This window comes from Oncorhynchus mykiss, chromosome 3 (genome assembly GCF_057628025.1).
Source record: "Oncorhynchus mykiss isolate SJ-2025 chromosome 3, ASM5762802v1, whole genome shotgun sequence".
NCBI lineage: Eukaryota > Metazoa > Chordata > Actinopteri > Salmoniformes > Salmonidae > Oncorhynchus > Oncorhynchus mykiss.
In genome coordinates, this window is record NC_143024.1 from 14,822,002 (window position 1) to 14,849,196 (window position 27,195).

Here is a 27,195-nt window from a genome sequence, read left to right on the forward strand (position 1 = left end):
CTGGGGACATCCCAAATGGGACCCTATTCCCTATAAAGTGCACTACTTTTGACCAGGGCCCGTAAGGCTATGTGCAAAGTTACTGCACTATTTAGGGAATAGAGTGTAATTTAGTATGCCGACTGGGTCTCTGCTATGGGCCTGGCTTGCTGTGTGTTGTAGTATTATGCAGAGAGCTAATGAAAGGAATGTTTTGGGATGTGTCTGTTAGACAATGGAAACACAGAGTTCTCTTGCTGTGTCTGTGGGTGGGTGTGAATGACATGTAAATGTGAGTCTATTTAACCACAGAGAACTCAGTTGTCAATGCTTTTTTTTTTGCATTGCAAAATAATATTATTTCTAATGTATTTAGCTATTTGTAATATCAATATCAATATCATTTGTATTAGTCACTTTAGTATAAGAAAATACGTTTTTGTGAAGTATTGTCATTCTCATTGATGTAATTGTCATGTGAAAAGCTATTTACAAGTAGAACAAGTTCTGATTAATTTTTTTTGCCAGCTGAGATGGTCAGTGAGTCCACTGAACTCTCCGGCCGTTTCTACTGGGTATGGTCACTACACGGTCACTACATGGTCACTACACGTCAGCCATATTGGAAGTATTAGGATGCAGTGCTGCTGTGTCAGTGGTTACCGAGAGTAGGGCGCTAGAGCGCGGTGTTGTGGAGAAACAGAAACGGAGAGGGAACCACACACAGCCAGACGGTTGTTACGGGATTGGAACACATATTTGCAGGATAGGAGACCGGTTAACGGAAATAGTTGAGTTGGATCTTCAATAGTAAAGATATACGTGAGTATAACGTGGCCTTGTACAGTTTTGAATGATGTGGAGGATATTAAATAACTTTAACATTAGCCAGTTAGCATAGTAAGACCCCAGTCATTGACAATGGGTTGCAGTGGGAGTCGGAGCATTCAGTTAGCCTACTTTAATTTGCGTTTTTGGTGAAGAAAACACGGTTTCATTTGATGGCGAAAAGGGGAATATAGCCTTTATGCAGATGAATATGCATGTTTCTGTAAACAGTGGTGCAGTGTCCGAACCTCTCACGCCTAGGTGCAAGGTTCAGGGAACACAGCATGTCCTATTCAAATAGTGTGCAGCGAGTGGCTACATTTCGAGTGGCAACATTAGGGAAATGATACAATGCTAGTTTAAAACAAAAAAAAGTGATTACAACATTGTTACGATGTTACAAATTGTAACAACTCTCATGGTTGTTTGGAGAGCTCGCTACATTGTATGTCATTGCATGATATAGTTCTGTAGCCGGCTCAGCCCCAGCCATTCTGCATGCTGTTGTTTAAAGGACCTGAGTAAGGTATAACGTTACTTGCAGGGGAAGATTAGAGGAGACCCCAGTATCCTCTGTATTTGACACGCTGATGGAATTACACAAGTCGAGGATAGACTGTTCCTTATTCCACTTGTTTAATAACAAACTGCTAAACTCCATAGGCAATTACAAGGCAACAACTATATTACGATGTAACAAAACATGTATAATAACCGTGATTGTGTTAAGAGGTTCACAGATATTGAGCTTTCTTCAGTTACTGCTACAGTGCAAACAGGAGAGACTGCTCATAAACTGTAATGATTATTGTTTTTTTTTTTACAATGAGTTGCATTGATTTGTTGACTCTGCGTATGATTGCAGGCAAGCAGCATGGTTTTATCTGCATGCCTGAATCATCTATGTGTTTGTTTCCACGATCAGTATCATTGTTGCCGCCGTGCATGCTGGTGTAACAAGTTAAAGCTAGTGTGTGAAGGGAGGAGTTTGGAAGCCAGGAGGAGGAGGGCCAGGTGTGTTGGTAAGAGGGTGTCAGGTTATCAGCTCAGTAGCACTGACAGAAGTGATTTGCACCAGTTGGAAATACTCTTACATGTAAATAGCCTACAAATATGCAGTTCTGGAATATCCTGGGCTGCGGAAATGGAGGTACGTGTGCTATATTTATATCCATAATACAACTGACCGTTTTTGAGAAGCAGTGGTAGGCTTGTTTGGCTGAGAACTGAACGCGTGTCTGTCTCAAGAAGAGTGAGTCAGTGTGCCTGAGATTAGGGCAGGAATTTTCTCATGTCATGGCCGTGCATGCAGTTGCATGTGAAACGTCACAGACAGGTAAAAGTTGTTTGTAGCATGAACATCATGTTACTAGTGACATCAGGCATTTTTTTGTAGAGGAATCATACAGGGGTATAGAGAGCAGGAGAACCGTACAGAATGTTGTACTGAGTGTTCAACCCTCAGAAGAACCCATAGCCTACCTTGTTTGTCAATGTTACCTGATAAATTCCAGGACACCGATGTATACCTCAGAGAATGTGCTGCTTCAGGGTTCGTCTTCTGATATGAGTCATCTCGTCACATCTAATGGCTTGTAATAACCAGAAATATCAGCAGTTATAATGTGGGTATGAGAATAGATGTCTATGCTTCTGCCCATGATGATACGGGTACACACAGTGCAATATGTGCCATACACTAACTAACCCTATAGATGTGGTCGTGGTAGAGTAGGCAAAACGATGTGAATGAAACCACACAGTCAAAGGCCTGGGTTTCTTTCACTTCCATGTCCTGACAACAATAGTCAAATCAACTGTAGTCAAATCAACTGTAGTCAAATCAACTGTAGTCAAATCAGTAGTCAAATCAATGAAGGCAGAGATTGTCGACAAATGTAAGCCCAGATTTTGTTGTGTAGAAAATGTTCCTTTTGATGTCGACACAGCCCCTCCAGAGGGCGATCCAGCTGTTATGTATCGCGTCACAATGTTTTGAACAAATTCCAATCTCAGGCATAGACAAGCCTTCCATTCAGTTAGATTTGAGATGATCAGATGTTCACTGCCATTGTATGTTTTACAGGTCCACCGATTATGATTTTTCAACGCCGATACCGATTTATTGGAGGACCAAAAAAGCCGATACCGATTAATCGGCCGATTTAAAAAAAATAATAATAATAATAAAAAATAAAAAAATGTATTTGTAATAATGACAATTACAACAATACTGAATGAACACTTATTTTAACTTAATATAATACATCAATAAAATCAATTTAGCCTCAAATAAATAATGAAACATGTTCAATTTGGTTTAAATAATGCAAAAACAAAGTGTTGGAGAAGAAAGTAAAGTGCAATATGTGCCTTGTAAGAAAGCTAATGTTTAAGTTCCTTGCTCAGAACATGAAAGCTGGTGGTTCCTTTTAACATGATTCTTCAATATTCCCAGGTAAGAAGTTTTAGGTTGTAGTTATTAAAGGAATGATAGGACTATTTGCCTCTATACCATTTGTATATCATTAACCTTTGACTATTGGATGTTCTTATAGGCACTTTAGTATTGCCAGTGTAACAGTATAGCTTCCGTCCCTCTCCTTGCTCCTCCCTGGGCTCGAACCAGCAACACAACGACAACAGCCATCATCGAAGCAGCGTTACCCATGCAGAGCAAGGGAACAACTACTAGCAGGCTCAGAGCGAGTGACGTTTGAAACGCTATTAGCGCACGCTAACTAGCTAGCTATTTAACTTCGGTTACACCAGCCTCATCTCGGGAGTTGATAGGCTTGAAGTCATAAACAGCGCAATGCTTGACACACAACACAGAGCTGCTGGCAAAACGCCCGAAAGTGCTGTTTGACCGCTCAGTCAGATTATATGCAACGCAGGACACGCTAGATAATATCTAGTAATATCATCAACCATGTGTAGTTAACTAGTGATTATGATTGATTGTTTTTTATAAGATAAGTTTAATGCTAGCTAGCAACTTACCTTTGCTTACTGCATTCGCGTAACAGGCAGTCAGGTGCAACGAGAGAGAGGCAGGTCATTTTTGCGTTGGACTAGTTAACTGTAAGGTTGCAAGTTTGATCCCCCGAGCTGACAATGTGAAAATCTGTCTTTCTGCCCCTGAACAAGGCAGTTAACCCACCGTTCCTAGGCTGTCATTGAAAATAAGAATGTGTTCTTAACTGACTTGCCTAGTTAAATAAAGGTATAAAATATATATATATATTTTTTTATCTGCAAATCGGCGCCCAAAAATACCGATTTCCGATTGTTATGAAAACTAGAAATCGGCCATAATTAATCGGCCATTCCGATTAATCGGTCGACCTCTAGTATGTATTTACATTACACAGATCCAGATTGATAATATGTATATGAAGGAACAGGCTAACCTTGCAATCTCAGTTGGCCTCAGGGAACCTCAGGTCTTCAAATGCTCAACTTATCTATGTGGATTCATCGATGGAATTTGCATTAACCTGACTTTCATGTTATTGTGTAAAAATCCACATTGACACTTTTTCCATATTTGCCATCTGTTTGTAGTTATTTCTCTGTATTGTGATGATAGGCCCTCAGTGGGGAAAAGAGGCCTACTGAGCTTGCTGAACATGCATACCTTTTTCATTTATTATTGAACCTTTATTTAACAAGTCAGTGAAGAAGAAATTCTTATTCACAATGACGGCCATGACCCCGGCCAAACCCTAACTTGGGACCACACTGGGCCAATTGTGCACCGCCCTATGGGACTCCCAATTACGGCCGCTTGTGGAATCAAACCAGGGCCTCTCGCTCTGAGATGCAGTGCCTCAGAGCGCTGCGCCACTCGGGATACCTACTGTACTCTACCTGACTTTCCAGAAGGCTTTTTAAACAGCACGTATCAGGCAGAACACAGATCAGTGACAGACACAATTCATTATGGATCCCTTCTTCAATATTGACCTTGGCAGGGCACTCTGAGCAAAGACTATCGAATACCTTGTCAAATCTTGTTGTTTTAACATAGGTTTAGAGATCTGCTATGTAAATCAGCCAGCAGCGATTCAATGACGAGTGGAAGGGGAGTTGAATTGTGTCTTCTGGGGGGAAAGAAATGCCTGCAAAGCCCATCAACAGTGATTTATTCCAAACACTTATGTAAACGTGAATGTGTGTATTGAGACAACAAGGCTGTCAAGTGTAAAGCATTATAATACAAGCAAGGCAATATCTGGAAGCAAAAAGGTTTTATACTCTGTCAGTTAGTCTTTACTAAGAATATAGAACCATCAGTCAATAGTGTTCTTCTCAAGAAGAACGGTGGTCTGTAGTTAAAGAACTACAGGGAATAGTCTTAGACTTATTAGTCCAATGGAAAGTGCTTGTGGGAATGACTTTCACTAAACTGCAGTCTTAGAAAAACGGGTTCTACCTGGAACCAAAAAGGGTTCTTCAAATGGTTCTCCTACGGCGTCAGCCGAAGAACCCTTTTAGGTGTGTATTGCAAATAGAAGTACTCAAATAGGCTCTAACCCTCAGTGATTTATGGTGCAGATCTCACAAGTCTACAACACACCTTAGGCTTGAATAGTGAACGTCTCACCCCTCTCTCTCTCTCGATGTGATATGGTCTTTTGTTGGAGATGGTCTCTAACCCTCAGTGATTTATGGTGCAGATCTCACAAGTCTACAACACACCTTAGGCTTGATAGTGAACGTCTCCCTCTCTCTCTCTCGATGTGATATGGTCTTTTGTTTGAGATGGTCTCTCGAAACAGATTTTAAAAATTAGATGATACCAATGGGTTAACCGAAGTCTGGAGCTTTTACACAATTTGACAAATGAGGAAGCTCTGGCCTCCCAGGAATTCAGCGCTGAGACCACAGCATACTGTCACACCCAGCTCTTATCAAGTCCCTACTGGGATGTGAAGACCAAATGACCCAACTCAATTCCTCTGAGCCTACACCTTTTGTTACAATGCTTTCTTACTCCTTTTAGTATGTGTTGCATACCGCCACCAAGTTATTTATGTTGAACAGCGGCACAGATTTGGTTGAGTTGTTAACTAACGGGTGAATTCAACAGAAAATGTCCCCATGCCATTGGATTCATTGATTCAAAGTTGGGTGAAAAAAGAAGAAATTGCCTTATGTTGATGAATTCAAATTCAATCAGTTTTACATTGATTCAACATCACCTAAAATTATTGGATTGGAATGATGTGGAAACGACGTTGATTTAACTAGTTTTTGCCCAATGGTCCATGATCTCTGTGGGAAGTAGAACTAGCTACCATAATCCATGACAGAATTACATTAGAAAATACAGTATTGCAATTGGACCTGCATTGCAGATGGCTTGTTATAGCAAACACACCCTAAACCAATCCAGTCAAATTTGATTATGTGATTAGCAAGAGAAATTATGTAAATTGCAACACTGACTCAATTGCATTTTTTTATTTTCTCCTAGAAAAATAACCTGAGGTTGAACTGATCGTCAAGGTGGCTGCTGTCATCTCTCTCCTTGAATGTATTATTTTTTAATTTCCTGTTAATTTATAGAATGCAAACAACTAGTGTTATTCAGTGAGACTGAAATATTTCTACAACTGGTAGATAGAAATGTATTGAATGAAACTAACATGATAGCCAATTCTACCAGACTGATAATCATGTATGTTCTAAGCTATACATTTCTATGTGACCATTCTGTTCAGAGAATGCTGAAGTGATGTTCTGCTTAACAGGATCTAGATCTCTTACTGTAGTCATGTCTGACAGTCTGAGGCTGGAGGAGAGTGAGTGTATTTTTTACATCACTGTAGTTTATACAGCTAATCTTCAGGGCCCAGTTCAAAAAATAAATATCTTTCTGGATTTCACCTATCGGACAGGATTAAATGCATAGACATTTTATGAATAGAGAGGACGAATCATTGACTTGAATGGAGACTCCCATTCTATTCATTCTATTTCTATTAATTGAGTCCTATCCGATAGCCGACATACACAGGATTACTCTGCTAGAGCAGCTGTTAAATGATTACCACTCTAGAATGATTTACCTTGTTTTCATTTACATTAGGTTGAGTTGTCAACTAATGTGAAATCAAGCAAAAAAGTCACCTTGTCATTGGATTTAACAGTTCGGTAAAATAAATACTAAATTCCCTTACGTAGATGACTTTTTGCAAATCCATTCAGTTTTCCACGTTGATTCAAATCGTCACATTTAAGTTTTTCGTTGAAATTACGTGGAAACAACGTTGATTCAACCAGTTTTTGCCCAGTGGGATGGTGACAATCGTCCTGTCAGGTTTTTTGTGTTGGCTAGGGATGTTTCATATACTGTGCAATGTAGCCTGATTGTGTTGAGACCTACAGAGTGTTACTATTAGTGCTCTCTTGTCAGTAATACCATTTTGAATTTGAATAGTACAGGCTAGGAGAATTGGGAATTCAGCAGAACTGTACAGTTTGAGTCAGACTGTGATTGGTGACCATCCCCTCCCCTGTGCCTCTCCTTGGCAGGATCAGTGTTGTCTAGGTGAGTAAATGAATGGTGTGACAGAGCCCTAGCATTGTGCTGAGTCAGACGTAGGCCATGTAAAGTCCTATAGGACTATCCACATACACACAGCCACAAACACAGTCATCTGTTTAGCAAGCTGCTGTCTCAGTAAGTCCAGTACACATCACCACTGAACAATCACCCAGATCAATCAAACACGCCAGGGCTGCTGCAGTGCATCAATCCAGTCTGCTCTAGGGGAATCAGGAGGAGTGTTGTAGTCAGTCAGCCAGATCTGATGCAGTACATCAATCCAGTCTGCTCTAGGGGAATCAGGAGGATTGTTGTAGTCAGTCAGCCAGGTCTGATGCAGTACATCAATCCAGTCTGCTCTAGGGGAATCAGGAGGAGTGTTGTAGTCAGTCAGCCAGATCTGATGCAGTACATCAATCCAGTCTGCTCTAGGGGAATCAGGAGGAGTGCTGTAGTCAGTCAGCCAGGTCTGCTCTAGGGGAATAAGGAGGAGTGTTGTAGTCAGTCAGCCAGATCTGATGCAGTACATCAATCCAGTCTGCTCTAGGGGAATCAGGAGGAGTGTTGTAGTCAGTCAGCCAGATCTGACGCAGTACATCAATCCAGTCTGCTCTAGGGGAATCAGGAGGAGTGTTGTAGTCAGTCAGCCAGATCTGATGCAGTACATCAATCCAGTCTGCTCTAGGGGAATCAGGAGGAGTGTTGTAGTCAGTCAGCCAGGTCTGATGCAGTACATCAATCCAGTCTGCTCTAGGGGAATCAGGAGGAGTGTTGTAGTCAGTCAGCCAGATCTGATGCAGTACATCAATCCAGTCTGCTCTAGGGGAATCAGGAGGAGTGTTGTAGTCAGTCAGCCAGGTCTGATGCAGTACATCAATCCAGTCTGCTCTAGGGGAATCAGGAGGAGTGTTGTAGTCAGTCAGCCAGATCTGACGCAGTACATCAATCCAGTCTGCTCTAGGGGAATCAGGAGGAGTGTTGTAGTCAGTCAGCCAGATCTGATGCAGTACATCAATCCAGTCTGCTCTAGGGGAATCAGGAGGAGTGTTGTAGTCAGTCAGCCAGGTCTGATGCAGTACATCAATCCAGTCTGCTCTAGGGGAATCAGGAGTGTTGTAGTCAGTCAGATCTGCTACAGTACATCAATCCAGTCTGCTCTAGGGGAATCAGGAGGAGTGCTGTAGTCAGTCAGCCAGGTCTGCTCTAGGGGAATCAGGAGGAGTGCTGTAGTCAGTCAGCCAGGTCTGCTCTAGGGGAATCAGGAGGAGTGTTGTAGTCAGTCAGCCAGGTCTGCTCTAGGGGAATCAGGAGGAGTGTTGTAGTCAGTCAGCCAGGTCTGCTCTAGGGGAATCAGGAGGAGTGTTGTAGTCAGTCAGCCAGGTCTGCTCTAGGGGAATCAGTAGGAGTGTTGTAGTCAGTCAGCCAGGTCTGCTCTAGGGGAATCAAGAGGAGTGCTGTAGTCAATCAGCCAGGTCTGCTCTAGGGGAATAAGGAGGAGTGTTGTAGTCAGTCAGCCAGATCTGATGCAGTACATCAATCCAGTCTGCTCTAGGGGAATCAGGAGGAGTGTTGTAGTCAGTCAGCCAGGTCTGATGCAGTACATCAATCCAGTCTGTTCTAGGGGAATCAGGAGGAGTGTTGTAGTCAGTCAGCCAGATCTGATGCAGTACAGCAATCCAGTCTGCTCTAGGGGAATCAGGAGGGGTGTTGTAGTCAGTCAGCCAGGTCTGATGCAGTACATCAATCCAGTCTGCTCTAGGGGAATCAGGAGGAGTGCTGTAGTCAGTCAGCCAGGTCTGCTCTAGGGGAATCAGGAGGAGTGTTGTAGTCAGTCAGCCAGGTCTGATGCAGTACATCAATCCAGTCTGCTCTAGGGGAATCAGGAGGAGTGTTGTAGTCAGTCAGCCAGATCTGCTACAGTACATCAATCCAGTCTGCTCTATGGGAATCAGGAGGAGTGTTGTAGTCAGTCAGCCAGATCTGATGCAGTACATCAATCCAGTCTGCTCTAGGGGAATCAGGAGGAGTGTTGTAGTCAGTCAGCCAGGTCTGATGCAGTACATCAATCCAGTCTGCTCTAGGGGAATCAGGAGGAGTGTTGTAGTCAGTCAGCCAGGTCTGCTCTAGGGGAATCAGGAGGAGTGTTGTAGTCAGTCAGCCAGGTCTGCTCTAGGGGAATCAGGAGGAGTGATGTAGTCAATCAGCCAGGTCTGCTCTAGGGGAATAAGGAGGAGTGGTGTAGTCAGTCAGCCAGATCTGATGCAGTACATCAATCCAGTCTGCTCTTGGGGAATCAGGAGGAGTGTTGTAGTCAGTCAGCCAGGTCTGATGCAGTACATCAATCCAGTCTGCTCTAGGGGAATCAGGAGGAGTGTTGTAGTCAATCAGCCAGATCTGATGCAGTACAGCAATCCAGTCTGCTCTAGGGGAATCAGGAGGAGTGTTGTAGTCAGTCAGCCAGGTCTGATGCAGTACATCAATCCAGTCTGCTCTAGGGGAATCAGGAGGAGTGTTGTAGTCAGTCAGCCAGATCTGATGCAGTACATCAATCCAGTCTGCTCTAGGGGAATCAGGAGGAGTGCTGTAGTCAGTCAGCCAGGTCTGCTCTAGGGGAATAAGGAGGAGTGTTGTAGTCAGTCAGCCAGATCTGATGCAGTACATCAATCCAGTCTGCTCTAGGGGAATCAGGAGGAGTGTTGTAGTCAGTCAGCCAGATCTGATGCAGTACATCAATCCAGTCTGCTCTAGGGGAATCAGGAGGAGTGTTGTAGTCAGTCAACCAGGTCTGCTGGAGTACATCAATCCAGTCTGCTCTAGGGGAATCAGGAGGAGTGTTGTAGTCAGTCAGCCAGATCTGCTGCAGTACATCAATCCAGTCTGCTCTAGGGGAATCAGGAGGAGTGTTGTAGTCGGTCAGTAATGACAGTTGACTCCCTCCATTTAAAAGGTTGTGTTTGTCTTACACACACACACACACTAGGGTGCTGTGTTTGGAGTCTGACCCGTTCGTTCCCTCCTCTCTACACCATTCACTTTAACACCATCCTGCAGGCAGCTTGAGGGGTGATGAGAGAGAAAAGGTCCAGTTCCCAGGACCACAAATACAAATTCCATATAGACACCGTTGCCCTAGAGCAGTGGTTCCCAAACTTTTTATTGTCCCGTACCCCTTCAAACATTCAACCTCCAGCTGTACCCTCTCTAGTACCAGGGTCAGCACACTCTCAAATTTTGTTTTTTGCCATCATTGTAAACCTGCCACACCCACACACTATACGATACATGTATTAAACATAAGAATGAGTGTGAGTTTTTGTCACAACCCGGCTCGTGGGAAGTGACAAAGAGCTCTTATAGGACCAGGGCACAAATAATAATATAAAAATCATCATCAATCATTTTGCTCTTTATTTAACCATCTTACATATAAAACCTTATTTGTTCTTCAAAATTGTGAATAACTCACCACAGGTTAATGAGAAAGGTGTGCTTGAAAGGATGCACATACTTCTGCAATGTTGGGTTGTATTGGAGAGAGTCTCAGTCTTAAATCATTTTCCACACACAGTCTGAGGGCCGAGAATCCACTCTCACATAGGTACGTGGTTGCAAAAGGCATCAGTGTCTTAACAGCGCGATTTGCCAAGGCAGGATACTCTGGCAGTGGCTTCTGATTAAATTATATTTTCACAGAACTGCTTGTTGCAATTTCGATGAGGCTCTCTTGTTCAGATATCGGTAATTGGACTGGAGGCAGGGCATGTAAGTGGACTGGAGGCAGGGCATGAAAGTGGACTGGAGGCAGGGATAACCAATCCAGTTTTTTGTGTAATCCGTTTCGGGAAAGTATCTGCTTAATTGCGCACCCATCTCACTGAGGTGCTTCGCTATATCACATTTGACATTGTCCGTAAGCTTGAGTTCATTTGCACAGAAAAAAATCATACAATGATGGAAAGACCTGTGTGTTGTCCTTGTTAATGCAGACAGAGAAGAGCTCTAACTTCTTAATCACAGCCTCAGGAGAGTCCCTGTAATCCTAGATTCTGATCATTCAGCCTAGAAACAACATCACCCAGACAGGCCAGTCGTGTGAGAAACAACATCACCCAGATAGGCCAGTCGTGTGAGAAACAACATCACCCAGATAGGCCAGTCGTGTGAGAAACTCGTCATCATGCAAGCGGTCAGACAAGTGAACACTATGTCAGTAAAGAAAACTTTAAGCTCGTCTCTCAATTAAAAAAACGTGACCAATACTTTGCCCCTTGATAACCAGCGCACTTCTGTATGTTGTAAAAGCGTTACATGGTCACTAGAGGTCGACCGAATAATCGGAATGGACGATTAATTAGGGCCGATTTCAAGTTTTCATAACAATCGGAAATTGGTATTTTTGGACACCGATTCTTTTTAAACTTTTTTTTTTTTACACCTTTATTTAATCTTTATTTAACCAGGCAAGTCAGTTAAGAACACATTGTTATTTTCAATGACGGCCTAGGAACGGTGGGTTAACTGCCTTGTTCAGGGGCAGAACGACAGATTTTTACCTTGTCAGCTCGGGGAATCAATCTTGCAACCTTACAGTTAACTAGTCCAATGCTCTAACCACCTGCCTCTCGTTGCACTCCAGAGGAGACTGCCTGTTACGCGAATGCAGTAAGCCAAGGTAAGTTGCTAGCTAGCATTAAACTTATCTTATAAAAAACAATCAATCAATCATAATCACTAGTTAAAACCTGTTAAGGATATGGCAGACATATGCCCCCTTTGGAGAGATTGGGTACCCCTAGTAAACTGAAAAAAAAATCTGTCAAAAATTGCTAATATATGCATATAATAATTATTATTGGATAGAAAACACTCTAAGGCTTCTAAAACCGTTGGAATTATGTCTGTAAGTATAGCAGAACTCACAGGGCAGGCATTCTTCCAAACTAGTTTTTGTGGTCATGAAAGTTGGAGCAACTTTGACGTCATCGCCCCCACCCTTCCCAACCAGTTATGATTCTGGGGAGACTTTCTATCTCTTCCGCTAGATGTCCTCTTTCAGTAGAGCTTTGAATCGTTCAAATCCCGCGAGAATTGACCCTATGGGAGTGAAATTAGTGCTTGCCACGAGAAAATAGGTTGTGCGTTGTGGCGCGGATTGGTCCCATCCATTCCTTTGTTCCAGCACTCAAGAGAAGGGCAGACGATGGCCGATTGAATTGAAGTTTGTTTTGTGTGTCTAAAACATCATAAAGCTTGCTTCTGCACTTAGTTTGACCTGTTTAGTCGACATATAATATGTAATTTTGAAGTTTTGATGCGCAACTTTTCCGGACCAGAGGACATTTTGGGTGCATTTCAGCTGATGTTATTAGCAGTAGCTAATACAAAGACGCAAGACTTGAAACCAAACGATGTATTGGGTAAGTATGAAGCCTTCCAGAACATTCTGAACGAAGACCATCGAAGGTAAGGGAATATTTATGCTGAAATCTGTGTTTCTGTTGACTCCAACATTACGGAGAAATGTAGCTTGTATCTGAGCGCCGTCTCAGCATATTGAATAGTGTGCGATTTCTGTAACGTTAAAAATAAATCTAACAAAGCGGTTGCATAAAGAAGCAGTGTATCTTTCTAACTATATGTAGAACATGTATATTTAGTCAAAGTTTATGATGTCTATTTACGTTATCTTGCCGCGCTACCTAGATTTCCTGCGGACATTTTTGAGTAATTTCTGAACGTGAACTCACTGTAAATGGACATTTATGGATATAAATGGCATATTATTGAAAAAAAAAAAAAGTACTGTGTAACATGTCCTATTACTGTCATCTGATGAAGATTTTCAAAAGGTTAGTGAACGATTTATTTTTTAATCCTGCGTTTGTTGATTGCATGTTTTGGCTATTCAAATGAGCTGTGTCTGGTGGTGGTTTGACATATATATGTGCTATGTTTTCGCCGTAAAACATTTTAGAAATCTGACTTGCTGGCTAGATGAACAAGGTGTTTATCTTTCATTTGAGTATTATATTAATATTTTTGCGTTCCATGCGCCACCGTTTCAGCTGAACGTGGGAGGGTTGATTCCCAATTGGGAACCAATATCTTAGACAGGTTAACTACACATGGTTGATGATATTACTAGTTTATCTAGCGTGTCCTGCGTTGCATATAATCGATGCGGTGCGTATCGTTGCTCCAATGTGTACCTAACCATAAACATCAATGCCTTTCTTAAAATCAATACACAGAAGTATATATTTTTAAACCTGCATATTTAGCTAAAATAAATCCAGGTTAGCAGGCAATATTAACCAGGTGAAATTGTGTCACTTCTCTTGCGTTCATTGCACGCAGAGTCAGTGTATATGCAAAAGTTTGGGCCTCCTAATTTGCCAGAATTTTACTTAATTATGACATAACATTGAAGGTTAGGCAATATAACAGGAATATTTAGACTTATGGATGCCACCCGTTAGATAACATACGGAACGGTTCCGTATTTCACTGAAAGAATAAACGTCTTGTTTTCTAGATGATAGCTAAATGAGCGATGGTAGGCAGCAGCAGGCTCGAAAGCATTCATTCAAACAGCACTTTCGTGCTTGGAGTAGTTGTTCCCCTTGCTCTGCAAGGGCCGCGGCTTTTGTGGAGCGATGGGTAACGCTGCTTCGAGGGTGGCTGTTGTCGATGTGTTCCTGGTTCGAGCCCAGGTAGGAGCGAGGAGAGGGACGGAAGCTATACTGTTACACTGGCAATACTAAAGTGCCTATAAGAACATCCAATAGTCAAAGGTTAAGGAAATTCAAATGGTATAGAGAGAAATAGTCCTATAATTCCTATAATAACTACAACCTAAAACTTCTTACCTGGGAATATTGAAGACTCATGTTAAAAGGAACCACCAGCTTTCATATGTTCTCATGTTCTGAGCAAGGAACTGAAACATTAGCTTTCTTACATGGCACAAATTGCACTTTTACTTTCTTCTCCAACACTTTGTTTTTGCATTATTTAAACCAAATTTAACATGTTTCATTATTTATTTGAGGCTAAATTGATTTTATTGATGTATTATATTAAGTTAAAATAAGTGTTCATTCAGTATTGTTGTAATTGTCATAATTACAAATAAAACAAAAAAATCAGCCGGTTAATCTGTATCGTCTTTTTTTGGTCCTCCAATAATCGGTATCGGTATCGGCATTGAAAAATCATAATCGGTCGACCTCTTAATGGTCACTGTCCATATCATTGCATACTGCAGAAAATAAACGAGAGTTCAGGGGCCTTTCTTTAACAAAGTTAACCATTTTCACTGTAGTGTCCAAAACGTCTTTCAAGCTGTTAGGCATTCCCTTGGCAGCAAGAGCCTCTTGGTGGATGTTGCAGTGTACCCATGTGGCGTTGGGAGCAACTGCTTACACATGCGCTACCACTCCACTATGTCTCCCTGTCATGGCTTTTGCGCCATCAGTACAGATACCAACATGAGCTGCAGCTAGGTTTGACTACATACGGACCGGACCGTTAGTGGAATTCCCGCAAGAGAGTAATAGTTCATGTGATTGCATGTTAATTATTTAACTAGGCTACCTGTATTTGACATTGTGTTGTTATTTCTCTGAACACTAGATAGTTTCATTTTATTTTTGGCAGTGAAACAAGGTTACTCAGGCAAGAAAAAACCTCACCCAAATGTATAACCCCATTGGAAAATATTAATGTACTGTTTGGAAATGATGAAGACATAAAAATAATAGAATGTGAATAAAAAATAAATAAATGTGAATCACATTTTTATTTGGTATACCCCCGACGGCATTGCGAGGACCCCTGGGGTTTGGGAATACCTGCCCTAGAGCACACACAAATATACATCCCTCAGCCTGAACGTCAGCTCCACAGGTAACTTCCACAAAGCTGTGAACGATCAATGCCATCAAAAGGAACATAAAATTCGACAGACCAATTAGGATCTGGCTAAAAATATTTGATTCAGTTATAGAGCCCATTGCCCTTTATGGTTGTGAGGTCTGGGGTCCGCTCATCAACCAAGAATTCACAAAATGGGACAAACACCAAATTGAGACTCTGCATATAGAATTCTGCAAAAATATCCTCCGTGTACAACGTAAAACACCAAATAATGCATGCAGAGCAGAATTAGGCCGATACCCACTAATGATCAAAATCCAGAAAAGAGCCATTAAATTCTACAACCACCTAAAATAACCTCTCTTGGTTTTTCAGATATTTTCACCATTGCAGCATCGAGAGTTTTGTCCTTATAGCCTCGCATTTAGAATTTCTGTCATTTTTATTTGAGCTTTGCTGTCAACATCTGTCTGGTGGCCACAGATTCATTTACCCACACAACTGGCTATATAGTAGTCCATTCTTGAGGGGAAGGGGATGCATACTGTCAACGTAGCAGGGTATTGCAGTCTGTGGGCTTTGTGTTTAAGTCTGTGTGTAATGCATCATTCTCTTTGATGATCCATAAGTCCAGGTAGTTTATTTTTCTCTCATCAGTCTGCATGGTGAATTTTAGGTATTCAGAGCTCTCGTTTAGTAAAGTTTGGAATTCATTTAGTTCCTGCTGACTTCCTTCCCAGAGCACAAAGACATCATCTGTGTATCTCTTCCATAGGAGGATTTTAGAAAGTAGGGGGTACGTCTCTGTTTTGTAAAGGAGTGCTTCCTCAAATTGTCCCACATACAGGTTTGCATAGTTGGGGAAAAAGGGGGAGGCCATGGCTTCCCCTCTGAATTTGAAAGAAAACGTTTGACTCAAAGACAAAGTAGTTATGGGATAATACCAGTTCAGTAAATTGTAAAATGCTATCATTGGATGGAGCCAGGGTAGAGTCTCTCTGCTGAAGGACGTGCTGCAGCGCCTGCAAGCCTCCAGTGTGTGGGATGTTAGTGTACAAGCTAACCATATGTCTGCTACAGTGGGAAAAGATAGAGCCAAGACAAAACAAGGACATAAAACTGCTGAACGCCGATAAGGCTTCCTATTTAAAAACAAGTATTGAGAACAAGCTATGAAAGGTTGCTGGATCGAATCCGAGCTGACAAGGTAAAAATCTGTCGTTCTTCCCCTGAACAAGGCAGTTAACCCACTGTTCCCTGGTAGGCCGTCATTGTAGATAAGAATTTGTTCTTAACTGACTTGCCTAGTTAAATAAAGATTTTTTTAAAGAAGGAAGGAAGGAAAGAAGGAAGGAAGGAAGGAAGGAAGGAAGGAAGGAAGGAAGGAAGGAAGGAAGGAAGGAAGGAAGGAAGGAAGGAAGGAAGGAAGGAAGGAAGGAAGGAAGGAAGGAAGGAAGGAAGGAAAAATACTGGATTATGGTGCCATCCAGCGAAAAAATAAATATTACGATATTGTCAAAATGATACGATATGATATATTGTCAAAAATAATATCCCGATATGTAACTATCGATTTTTTTTTTCTTCTCCCCAGCAAAAAGTAGTGCACCTTGTAGGGAATAGGGTGTCATTTGGGACCGTCATATTCATATGAACACGTCTAAAGAAAACCTTTATTGACCATTCATTCTCTAATACAAACAAAACAGTGGCATTTCATAGTCACATCAATATTACATGATAGAACCATTTATTTCGATCAGTGAGGGGAATATACAATCACTGTACCATATAATGGCTAACTTCTCTCAGTTTCTGGCTTAGTTTCCTAGGTCATGACTACGTCCATGTCATTTGAAGCCCTGGCGCTCAACATGAAACATTTTCAAAAACAACTGAATTGACTTATTTCCATCTGAAGTCTTACATCATGAATCACTTATTTATTCACTGCTGTTTTCTCAGATCATCTCTCTATCATCTCCTCCGCTGTGCTTTCTGCTGAGACAGGTTTAGTCAGGAATAATGAGCATTATGATTAACTGATGAGCTTAGCTGCTCCTGGCTCCTCACTGATAGCAGGACCACTGTCTGCCAGTCGGTCAGTGGAGGCTGCTGATGGGAGGACGGCTCATAATAATGGCCAGAACGGAGTAAATGGAATGGCATCAAACACATCCATGTGTTTGATGTATTTGATACCATTCCACTCATTCCTCTCCTCTGCAGCCATTACCACGAGCCTGTCCTCCCCAATTAAGGTGCCACCAACCTCCTGTGCTGTCTGTCTGTCTGTGTCTGTCTGTCTGTCTTTTCATCTGTCTAATAATGTAGCCAGCCCTTCAGTATCCCACCCTAAAGAAGCCAGTGAAATTCTGATGTGGTATCTAGTAGAGGTCGACCGATCGACCGATTTCAACGCCGATACTGTTTATCGGAGGACCAAAAAAGCTGACACCAAGTAATCGGACGATTTAAATTGTTTTATTTTTATTTGTAATAATGACAATTACATCAATACTGAATGAACACTTATTTTAACTTAATATAATACATCAATAAAATCAATTTAGCCTCAAATAAAAAATGAAACATGTTCAATTTGGTTTAAATAATGCAAAAACAAAGTTTTGGAGAAGAAAGTAAAAGTGCAATATTTGCCATGTAAGAAATCTAAGGCTTAAGTTCCTTGCTCAGAACATGAGAACATATGAAAGCTGGTGGTTCCTTTTAACATGAGTCTTCAATATTCCCAGGTAAGAAGTTTTAGGTTGTAGTTATTATAGGAATTATAGGACTATTTCTCTCTATACCATTTGTATTTCATTAACCTTTGACTATTGGATGTTTTTATAGGCACTTTAGTATTGCCAGTGTAACGGTATAGCTTCCGTCCCTCTCCTCGCTCTTCCCTGGGCTCGAACCAGGAACACAACGACAACAGCCACCCTCGAAGCAGCGTTACCCATGCAGAGCAAGGGAACAACTACTAGCAGGCTCAGAGCGAGTGACGTTTGAAACGCTATTAGCGCGCGCTAACTAGCTAGCCATTTCACATCGGTTACACCAGCCTCATCTCGGGAGTTGATAGGCTTGAAGTCATAAACAGCGCAATGCTTGACGCACAACGAAGAGCTGCTGGCAAACGGCCGAAAGTGCTGTTTGAATGAATGTTTACGCGCCTGTTTCTGCCTACCATCGCTCAGTCAGATACTTAGATACTTGTATGCTTGTATGCTGTCAGATTATATGCAACGCAGGACACGCTAGATTATATCTAGTAATATCATCAACCATGTGTAGTTAACTAGTGATTATGATTGATTGATTGTTTTTTATAAGATAAGTTTAACTAGCTAGCAACTTACCTTGCCTTACTGCATTCGTGTAACAGGCAGTCTCCTTGTGGAGTGCAACGAGAGAGAGGCAGGTCGTTATTGCGTTGGACTAGTTAATTGTAAGGTTGCAAGAATGGTTCCCCCGAGCTGACAAGGTGAAAATCTGTCGTTCTGTCCCTAAACAAGGCAGTTAACCCACTGTTCCTAGGCCGTCATTGAAAATAAGAATGTGTTGTTAACTGACTTGCCTAGTTAAATAAAGATTAAATAAAGGTGTAAAAAAAAAAAACAGTGTCCAAAAATACAGATTTCCAATTGTTATGAAAACTTGAAATCGGCCATTCCGATTAATCGGTCGACCTCTAGTATCGAGAGGATCTTATCAAAGTCCTGCCATCATCTGCTGTCCGTCTGAACGTGCCTCGGACTTTAATGACCGCAGGAGGATGTCATCTGAGTGCCAAAGGCCACCCTGTTCCCCTTTTTAGTGCTCTACATTTGACTTGGGCCCATTGGGCTCTGGTGAGAAGTAGTGCACTATGTAGGAAATATGTTGTCATTTGGGACGTAGGCGTGATCTCCACTGGAGGACAAGGTTAGGTGGTGACTGACTGCAGACAGGGAGCGCTGTGCTGAATCCAAAACACTGTGTGTGGACAAAATAGCCTAGACTGCTTAATGCTTATTAAATTAGGGCTAATCAATTGTAAAGTCATCCGAAACAGAAGCACATCCTCCTCCCTGTGTCAAGATAGGGTGCGTTCCATCCAGGATTAATCCTCTTTCTTTCTTCCTTTCTACCACTTTCACCACCATCTCTCCAAATCAATTCATGAGTCACCAGCCTGCTACCATCATGCTGGCCTTTAAGAAATGTCCAGTACCATCAATGTATAATGTTACTACTTGAGATGACAGTCACCATTACATCACCTGAAACAGCAAAGGTTCTGTGCAAGCAGGCCAAGACCCCAGTGCCTTTGGCAGTGCAGTCTAACAGCCTCTGGGCTGTGCTGAACAGATGACCTCTAGGGGGCTGTATCTGCACAGGTGCTGCTGGCTACTGGCTTCTGGCTGGCCTCCACAGTCAGCTCATGTAAATACCCTGAGTAATGCCATCCTAACATACTTCTCTCTGTTTCCCTTGCAGATATTTCCAGGATATCATCATACTACGCTGGTATGTACCGGGGGATTTTACCCTGGCAGCAAAGATTCTGTCATTTTAAGTTATTAGTGCTATGTGTATTTTACCCTGGCAGTAAAGATTCTGTCATTTAAAGTTATTAGTGCTATGTGTATTTTACCCTGGCAGCAAAGATTCTGTCATTTTAAGTTATTAGTGCTATGTGTATTTTACCCTGGCAGTAAAGATTCTGTCATTTAAAGTTATTAGTGCTATGTGTATTTTACCCTGGCAGTAAAGATTCTGTCATTTAAAGTTAATAGTGCTATGTGTATTTTACCCTGGCAGTAAAGATTCTGTCATTTAAAGTTAATAGTGCTATGTGTATTTTACCCTGGCAGTAAAGATTCTGTCATTTTAAGTTATTAGTGCTATGTGTGAAGTGCTGGTTGAGTGTGTGCAGTTATTATAGAAAAAGGACAAACTGCACCTAGACTTGCTCTAGATGAGTGCAGCCAGATTGTATTCTACATGTTGTTCCCTATACAGTACGTACAACTATTCCACATGTTGTTCCCTATACAGTACGTACAGCTATTCTACATGTTGTTCCCTATACAATACATACAGCTATTCTACATGTTGTTCCCTATACAGTACATACAGCTATTCTACATGTTGTGCCCTATACAGTACATACCGTTATTCTACATGTTGTTCCCTATACAGTACATACAGCTATTCCACATGTTGTTCCCTATACAGTACATACAGCTATTCCACATGTTGTTCCCTATACAGTACATACAGTTATTCCACATGTTGTTCCCTATACAGTACATACAGTTATTCTACATGTTGTTCCCTATACAGTACATACAGCTATTCCACATGTTGTTCCCTATACAGTACATACAGCTATGTGACTCTGTTAGCGTCCTGGAGGGGGCCCATGGCTGAAGCTAAAGGCATGATGGGGCTGTCTTCATCTCCTGCAATCAGCATTTCTCTCTGATTCTTCATCAATATTTAATTGTTTGAACAACATGTACTGGAGAAAATGATCTATTGGAAAATATCAGTATTAGTTGCAGTAAACATCTCTGCAAAGGAATGAAGGAATGAAAATCTCTTCCAGTTTGATAGCTATTTAATTTCTCACCAGACTTACAGTTTTGACTTAAATCGTCTTGAAAATCTATGGCAAGACCTCAACATGGCTGGCTAGCACAGCCTGTTCTCATAGTTTCACTTTGGAATTGCCATAATTGGATGAACGTACATTTTTGACCCATTCATTCTGTGTGTTTACAGGGTAATTCTGTGTGTTTATGGGGTAATTCTGTGTGTTTACAGGGTAATTCTGTGTGTTTACAGGGTAATTATGTGTGTTTACGGGGTAATTCTGTGTGTTTACAGGGTTAATTCCGTGTGTTTACAGGGTAATTCTGTGTGTTTACAGGGTTAATTCCGTGTGTTTACAGGGTAATTCTGTGTGTTTACAGGGTAATTCTGTGTGTTTACAGGGTTAATTCCGTGTGTTTACAGGGTTAATTCCGTGTGTTTACAGGGTTAATTCCGTGTGTTTACAGGGTTAATTCCGTGTGGTTACCGGGTTAATTCCGTGTGGTTACAGAGTTATTTTTGTGTGTTTACAGGGTTTAAACAGAAACAACTCAAAGGGTAAATGTGCCTTTTTCATTCAGTATCATCAAGTACTCTCCCTGCTTGTGAGAGAATTGTGAACTGCCGTGGCGCAGGGGTCTAAGCAGTGTGCTCAGGCTCAGAGCCTTGTGAGAGAATTGTGAACTGCCGTTGCGCAGGGGTCTAAGCAGTGTGCTCAGGCTCAGAGCCTTGTGAGAGAATTGTGAACTGCCGTGGCGCAGGGGTCTAAGCAGTGTGCTCAGGCTCAGAGCCTTGTGAGAGAATTGTGAACTGCCGTGGCGCAGGGGTCTAAGCAGTGTGCTCAGGCTCAGAGCCTTGTGAGAGAATTGTGAACTGCCGTGGCGCAGGGGTCTAAGCAGTGTGCTCAGGCTCAGAGCCTTGTGAGAGAATTGTGAACTGCCGTTGCGCAGGGGTCTAAGCAGTGTGCTCAGGCTCAGAGCCTTGTGCCATTGGGTTATTTTTTAGTGTTATTTATTTATTTATTTATGTAGCTCCAACAAAGGCATATATCCACATCCTTCACATGTCCCAAATCGAAGGCTCTTTCTTGTGACCAGCCTGGTCCAGCGATGATCAACAACCAACTTGACAGAGCTTGAAGAATATTAAAAATAATAATGTAATGTGTAAATATTGTACAGTCCAGGTGTGCAAAGCTCTTAGAGGATTACCCAGGAATACTCACAGCTGTAATCACTGCCAAAGGTGATTCTGGTAGATATTGACTCAAGGGTGTGAATAGGGTTTTCACTTTGTCATTATAGAGTATTGTGTGTAGATGGGTGAATTCAGGCTGCGACACAACAAAATGTTGAATAAGTGAAGGGGTATGAATACTTTCTGAAGGCACTGTATGTATGTATGGAGCTGGAGCCCATTATTCTAGACATAATGGGGTTTCTAAGCTGATATCTAGGGCTCGGAGGCAGCCATGTTCCCTGTGCGAGTGTGTTGCGACAGACTATCAGTGGAAACATCTCTAAATTCTCTCTGTACTCACAGGGTTAGGACGGAGCTGGCTGTGAGGACAGACAGGTTAAGTGGTTAGTTGTGTACAGTTAAATAACATCCAGCTGATTGGTTGTGTTGATCCATAGTCAGTCAGCAGTATTGGAGAGTCGTGGCCTGGCCAAGACTGGATAACTGCACCAAAAGCCGGTATCATCTGACAGACTGACGTCCTCTTGAATGGGGTGCAGTATAAACAGAGTATGAACCATCCTGCATCTGTTATACAGTACATACCGACACTTTTACCAGGGTTCATATTAGAGGTCAACCGATTATATTTTTTTTTTAACGCTGATACCGATTATTGGAGGACCAAAAAAAGCCGATACCGATTAATCGGCCGATTTTTTTCCTATTTATTATTTATTTGTAATAATGACAATTACAACAATACTGAATGAAAACGTATTTTAAGTTAATATAATACATCAATAAAATCAATTTAGCCTCAAATAAATAATAAAACATGTTCAATTTGGTTTAAATAATGCAAAAAGAGTTGGAGTAAAAGTGCAATTTGTGCCATGTAAGAAAGCTAACGTTTAAGTTCTTTGCTCAGAACATGAGAACATATGAAAGCTGGTGGTTCCTTTTAACATGAGACTTCAATATTCCCAGGTAAGAAGTTTTAGGTTGTAGTTATTATAGGAATTATAGGACTATTTCTCTCTATACCATTTGTATTTCATTAACCTTTGACTATTGGATGTTCTTATAGGCACTTTAGTATTGCCAGTGTAACAGTATAGCTTCCGTCCCTCTCCTCGCTCCTACCTGGGCTCGAACCAGGAACACATCGACAACAGCCACCCTTGAAGCAGCGTTACCCATGCAGAGCAAGGGGAACAACCCCTCCAAGTCTCAGAGTGAGTGACGTTTGAAACGCTATTAGCGCGCACCCCGCTAACTAGCTAGCCATTTCACATCGGTTACACCAGCCTAATCTTGGGAGTTGATAGGCTTGAAGTCATAAACAGTGCAGAAGCACATCGAAGAGCTGCTGGCAAAACGCACGAAAGTGCTGTTTGAATGAATGCTTACGAGCCTGCTTCTGCCTACCATCGCTCAGTCAGACTGCTCTATCAAATCATAGACTTAGTTATAACATAATAACACACAGAAATACGAAACTATCATCTCGAAAACAAGATGTTTATTCTTTCTTTATCTAACGGGTGGCAGCCATAAGTCTAAATATTCCTGTTACATTGCACAACCGTCAATGTTATGTCATAATTATTTAAAATTCTGGCAAATTAGGCGGCCCAAATTATTACATATTCACTGACTCTGCGTGCAATGAACGCAAGAGAAGTGACACAATTTCACCTGGTTAATATTGCCTGCTAACCTGGATTTCTTTTAGCTAAATATGCAGGTTTAAAAATATATACTTCTGTGTATTGATTTTAAGAAGATTGATGTTTATGGTTAGGTACACATTGGAGCAACGATACGCACCACATCGATTATATGCAACGCAGGACACGCTAGATAAACTAGTAATATCATCAACCATGTGTAGTTAACTAGTGATTTTGATTGATTGATTGATTATTTTTTATAAGTTTAATGCTAGCTAGCAACTTACCTTGGCTTACTGCATTTGCGTAACAGGCAGTCTCCTCGTGGAGTGCAATGAGAGGCAGGTGGTTAGAGTGTTGGACTAGTTAACAGTAAGGTTGCAAGATTGATTCCCCGAGCTGACAAGGTACAAATCTGTCATTCTGCCCCTGAACAGGCAGTTAACCCACTGTTCCTAGGCCGTCATTGAAAATAAGAATGTGTTCTTAACTGACTTGCCTGGTTAAATAAAGATTAAATAAAGGTGTCATTTTTTCTTTCTTTTTTCGGCCAAATTGGTGTCCAATAATACAGATTTCCGATTGTTATGAACACTTGAAATCGGTTTTTATCACCTTGTTATGTAGTGTTGTTTTGGCCTCTTATGTGAATGGATGGTGTCCCTGGTTCTGTGTCTGATTTGAGGTAGACAGACACACAGGCTTGAAGCATCTGTATTCCGCTTGAAGAAAGCAATGCTGCAGCACCTTGGCGTTGCTTGAAGGTTAGTGTGATTTAGTGGAAGGTTTTAGTTTGTGGAGAGCTAGGCTAGATCTGGCTGTGATAAATCACTGCTTGGTTACATAATGAAAGCTGTTCATGGCAGGTGCAATCTACTCTCTCTTTGTTTCAGCTACAGGCCCAGAAAAACATGTTGCAAAAACACACACACACACACACACACTCACTTCTGAATGTTTAAACGGACCATAGAACTGCCTGTGTGTGATGTGTGTAATGAGTAGAGTGAGATTTGTCTCTTGATTGGGTTTGTTGTTTTCATGTCGGGGTGATTCACAGCCACAATTAATATTGTTATTTGTTCTTCTCTAGTTTTACAGACATCTTGAATAATTGTCATGGTAATTGCAGCAATTAAAACATTTTGTTGGTCTCACACTATGTCCCAAATTCCCTATATAGTGCACTACTTTTGACCAGAGCCCTATGGGCCCTGATCTAAAGTAGTGTACTATAAAGAGACTAGGGTGCCTTTTTGGATGAAGCCTTAAAGTGTGTTAATGCGCTCGCTGAAAATTAGGAATTGATGTAGCACCCCTTGAGAGGAATTGATTGAATTCAATTTATACTGGGTGCATGTGGAAAAAGGATGTACTATAGACAGAAGGCCTATACTGTGAAAGAACCCAATGACAACCAGATCTCTCTCCTCTCTATAGTGAATAATTGAGGTTGTGCCTGTGCTGGAGAGAACTATAGAACAGCACCATCCTGTAGAGCTGTTGAGGTAGTCAGTGGGTACAAACCAGGCCGTCTGTCTGTTCACAGAGTTTCAATTGAGTGGAGTGACTAAACACATCAAACTATCGTTTTCTGGGTCAATCATCTGTCAAACTCATTCCCCAAGTGTCAGGGGGTTTTCACTCCCCCGTTGTACATGATTGATGAACTAAGGAAGATCACTGATTAGTAAGGAACTCTCCTCACCTGGTTGTCTAGGAGACGCTAGGCCCCCCATGGAATGCATTTGACCCCCCCGGCTGATTTAAATGATCAAAGCTTGATGATACCATTGTGTTTTGCAGCAGGTTTAGAACTGCTTGTGTATGTAATAGTCTAGGCCTAATTCATGCATTATGACGTTATTCCATAGAACCTCTGTTCTGTTCTGTGATTGGTGGAATCAAAAGGCTCCATTGCCACTAAGACAGGGAGATAGCTGTGACCTCATCACACCACAGATCCAGTATCTGATCCCAGACATTCACTAGGATGGTGATAGCATTGCAGAGTTACTTTTCATATCACTGAAAACATCTTATGTAACGTCATCAATATTCCTCTTCCTCACCTTGGAGGAAAATGGAATGCTGCAAATGGAAAGCATACAGGAGAGAGGAGGAGAGGAAGAAGGGAGGAAATGAGAGAGGGAGGGACATGTTTTGATTGATAGCCAGAGGCATAGGGGCAGACCTTGTTGTAAGGAGGAGAAAGAGGAGGAGGAAGAAGAGATATTGTTTGCTAATGAACTGCTAATGAGCTGTCCATTTTGTAAACAGGAGAAGAGCTGAGTGTAGTTCCCTAAATGAGGTTCCCTCTCTCTCCTCCCTTCCTCCCACCCTGCCTCCCGCCTCCCTCACTTTCTCCCTACCTCTACCTCTCTCTCTCTCTGAGTCACACACAAACCCAGCTCACACTCCCTCCTGACACAGCCGACTCGGCAGCAGGGTTTAACAGCAGCAGCAGCAGCAGCAGCAGCAGCTTGTCCTGGATTACAAGGCTGTCACATTGGAGTAGACAGGCGGTTGTAGTGCTGAACTAACTGAAGGATTGTTTTGGTTTTTTGCCTCCTCTGTGTCTTCTACTACACTGTTTTCCAAGTCAGCTGCCTCCCGGGCTTGATTAATTTACAAGGCTGTGCAGAGGCACGCAGAGGGATTTATTTAGAGGCTGGAAGCCAACGCTGAGGGGATCTGAAGAGGAATCGGAAGATAAGGAGCTGACAACACAGACCTGTCCCATATTGATCTTCTGTCTCTCTGTCTCCGTCTCTGTCTCTGTCTCTCTCTCTCTCTCTCTCTCTCTCTTTCTCTCTCTATCTCTGTCTCTGTCTCTCTCACTCCCTCTTGGAGTGACACCAAACACCTCTGACCCGGAAACAGCCTGTCTGTCAGGCAAGGTGGATGTTAGGATTAAAACCTCTTGAGGATTTCACTGAGTTGCTCCCTTGACGTCTTCTCCTCCTCACCCCACAGTTTTCTCCCCTGAGGCAGGGCTGTGTGATCGGGTCCGAGGGGGGCAGCGGTAGGGGCTGTGAGGAGCGGAGAGGGGCTGTGCCGGGGTCCTCAGGGGCAGAGGAAGAAGCAGCAGCCTGGCCTGGCCTCTATGCGGTTGTGGAAGGGGACAGGGTCAGGGAGCCTGGGGCTGGTTCAGGCTGCAGGGTCTGGTGGTGGGATAGAAAGACAGGCGCTGCTGCGGCCATCATGGAGAGGAGTGGCTGCATCCCCCTATGCTGGGCCCGGGGCGCCTGTGTTTATGCTCAACACCCTCCACTCCCAAGTATGTACTGTGTACACACAGCAGATATGTTATGCACACTAGGTGCTTCTAGGTAGAGCCTTTTAACCAGTGTTAATCTCAGTGTTTTTTAGAGGTCTTTCTGTTGATGATGGCTGTGTTTGGATGTGTGATGAATATGAATGTGATTTAAGGCTACACTGACTGAATGCTAATTCCCAGAACTCTGCTATAGTTAGAGATGAATGTAATTTGCCATGCCCTGCTTTATG

General features: G+C 42.2%; 1 protein-coding gene across 11 annotated transcripts in view; it reads left to right on the forward strand.

Moving 5' to 3' along the window:
* The first annotated feature begins 578 nt into the window (after nucleotides 1–578).
* Nucleotides 579–27,195, forward strand: part of LOC110520760 (focal adhesion kinase 1) — a 151,469-nt gene continuing 124,852 nt past the window's right edge. For 3 of the 11 annotated variants that reach the window (XR_016492136.1, XM_090221603.1, XM_090221606.1), the window contains exons 1-2: nucleotides 579–801; nucleotides 19,730–19,759. Coding sequence is in view for 4 of the 11 variants with exons in the window: in XM_090221595.1 (XP_090077721.1) it covers nucleotides 26,890–26,965 (76 nt within the window). In the remaining 7 variants the exon portion in view is untranslated. Of the gene's footprint in view, nucleotides 802–1,804; nucleotides 1,958–19,729; nucleotides 19,760–25,638; nucleotides 26,966–27,195 lie in introns of those variants that run through there. The other 8 variants (XR_016492133.1, XM_090221600.1, XM_090221593.1 and 5 more) reach the window with 7 other exon arrangements.